Source organism: Myotis davidii, unplaced genomic scaffold, assembly GCF_000327345.1.
Source record: "Myotis davidii unplaced genomic scaffold, ASM32734v1 scaffold399, whole genome shotgun sequence".
In the NCBI taxonomy this organism is placed as follows: Eukaryota; Metazoa; Chordata; class Mammalia; order Chiroptera; family Vespertilionidae; genus Myotis; species Myotis davidii.
The window spans coordinates 5,750,739-5,751,832 of record NW_006292094.1 but is presented as its reverse complement, the minus strand read 5'-3'; the positions used below and the strand labels follow the sequence as shown (position 1 = coordinate 5,751,832).

The window sequence follows — 1,094 nt, the reverse complement described above, 5'->3', positions numbered from 1 at the left end:
CTCACGGGCCCGTCGCTGCCCTGCACGGCGGCGGGCGCCTCCCTCTGGAGCACTGGACGAAACGCTCCCTCTGCCGTCATTTCCCTGAATGTGACTCCAGGCTCTCCGTCTCCGCCTTAAACTGAGATCCGGCTCCAGAAATGTCCGATCGTCTTCCTTTTCTCTAAATACACAGCAGTGAAGCGTACCGTGAGCAGCTTAATGCGGATGTTACATGTATTTCGGAGAAAAGTGGCAAAAATGTGTCATTCTCTCCTCCCTTGTCAGGAGAAGGCTGAGCTGAACTGTCGTCCTCTGCGCTCGCAGGGGCAGGTGCTGTGCTGCGTGGGGCGCTCTGCCTGACACGGTGCCTCGCGGGGGGCCTGGCGCGGACGCGCGTGTGGAACTGAACAGGTGGTAAAACAGTGGGTGACTAGGCGACTCCATAAGCAACGTCATAAACCAATTAAAGGTGCGTAAAGCAGCGGCCTCGTGGGGAGGCTCCGCAGGCTGAGGCCTGATCCACGGGCTCCGCCAGCCACAGCGCAGGGCTCCCAGCCCCGATCCGTCAGGACAGGAGTGTCAGGTTATGGGCTGGGACGCCCCACCCCAGGCTCCCAGCACCTGCCAGGGACAGGGCCCCCCAGGCCTCTTCATGGGGGGTCACAGTGGGGCATGAGACCCAGGCGTCCCAGCAGAGCCCGCCAGTACCTCTCGACGGTCGTGCCCAGTCCTCACCCTGTACCCAGGAGCGCTCTGTAGCTTGTGCTTTGTCGCCACAGGGAACGGCGCTGCGCCCGAAGCCACGGCCCCCGTCATCGTGACCGCCCCGGGCAGGGGCAGCGTGCTGGCCGGGTCCAGCGAGGTCACCCTGGAGTGCATAGCGAATGCCAGGTACGTGGCCGCACCGAGACCCTCACCAGGGGTGCGAGCTCCCCGCCACGGCGTCCTGTTGGCTCAGCTGGGCTGTGAGCACAGCCGTGGGGGGCAGCCCAGGACCCCAGGCCTCTGTGGTCCCAGAACACACTTCACGGGAGCTGCGGGGCCTGCAGGGGCCTCCTCCGAGTCAGGCTGAGGAGGGAGAGGCCGCCCCCCTCTAGTCCCACGTGTCCTCG

The 1,094-nt window shown here is 65.0% G+C and overlaps 1 protein-coding gene across 1 annotated transcript in view; it reads left to right on the top strand.

The window, feature by feature from the left end:
• Positions 1-1,094, top strand: part of SDK1 (sidekick cell adhesion molecule 1) — a 455,450-nt gene that overhangs the window by 222,849 nt on the left and 231,507 nt on the right. The window contains exon 7 of the mRNA XM_015565152.1: positions 762-873. Within this exon, the coding sequence (XP_015420638.1) occupies positions 762-873 (112 nt within the window). The remainder of the gene's footprint in view (positions 1-761; positions 874-1,094) is intronic.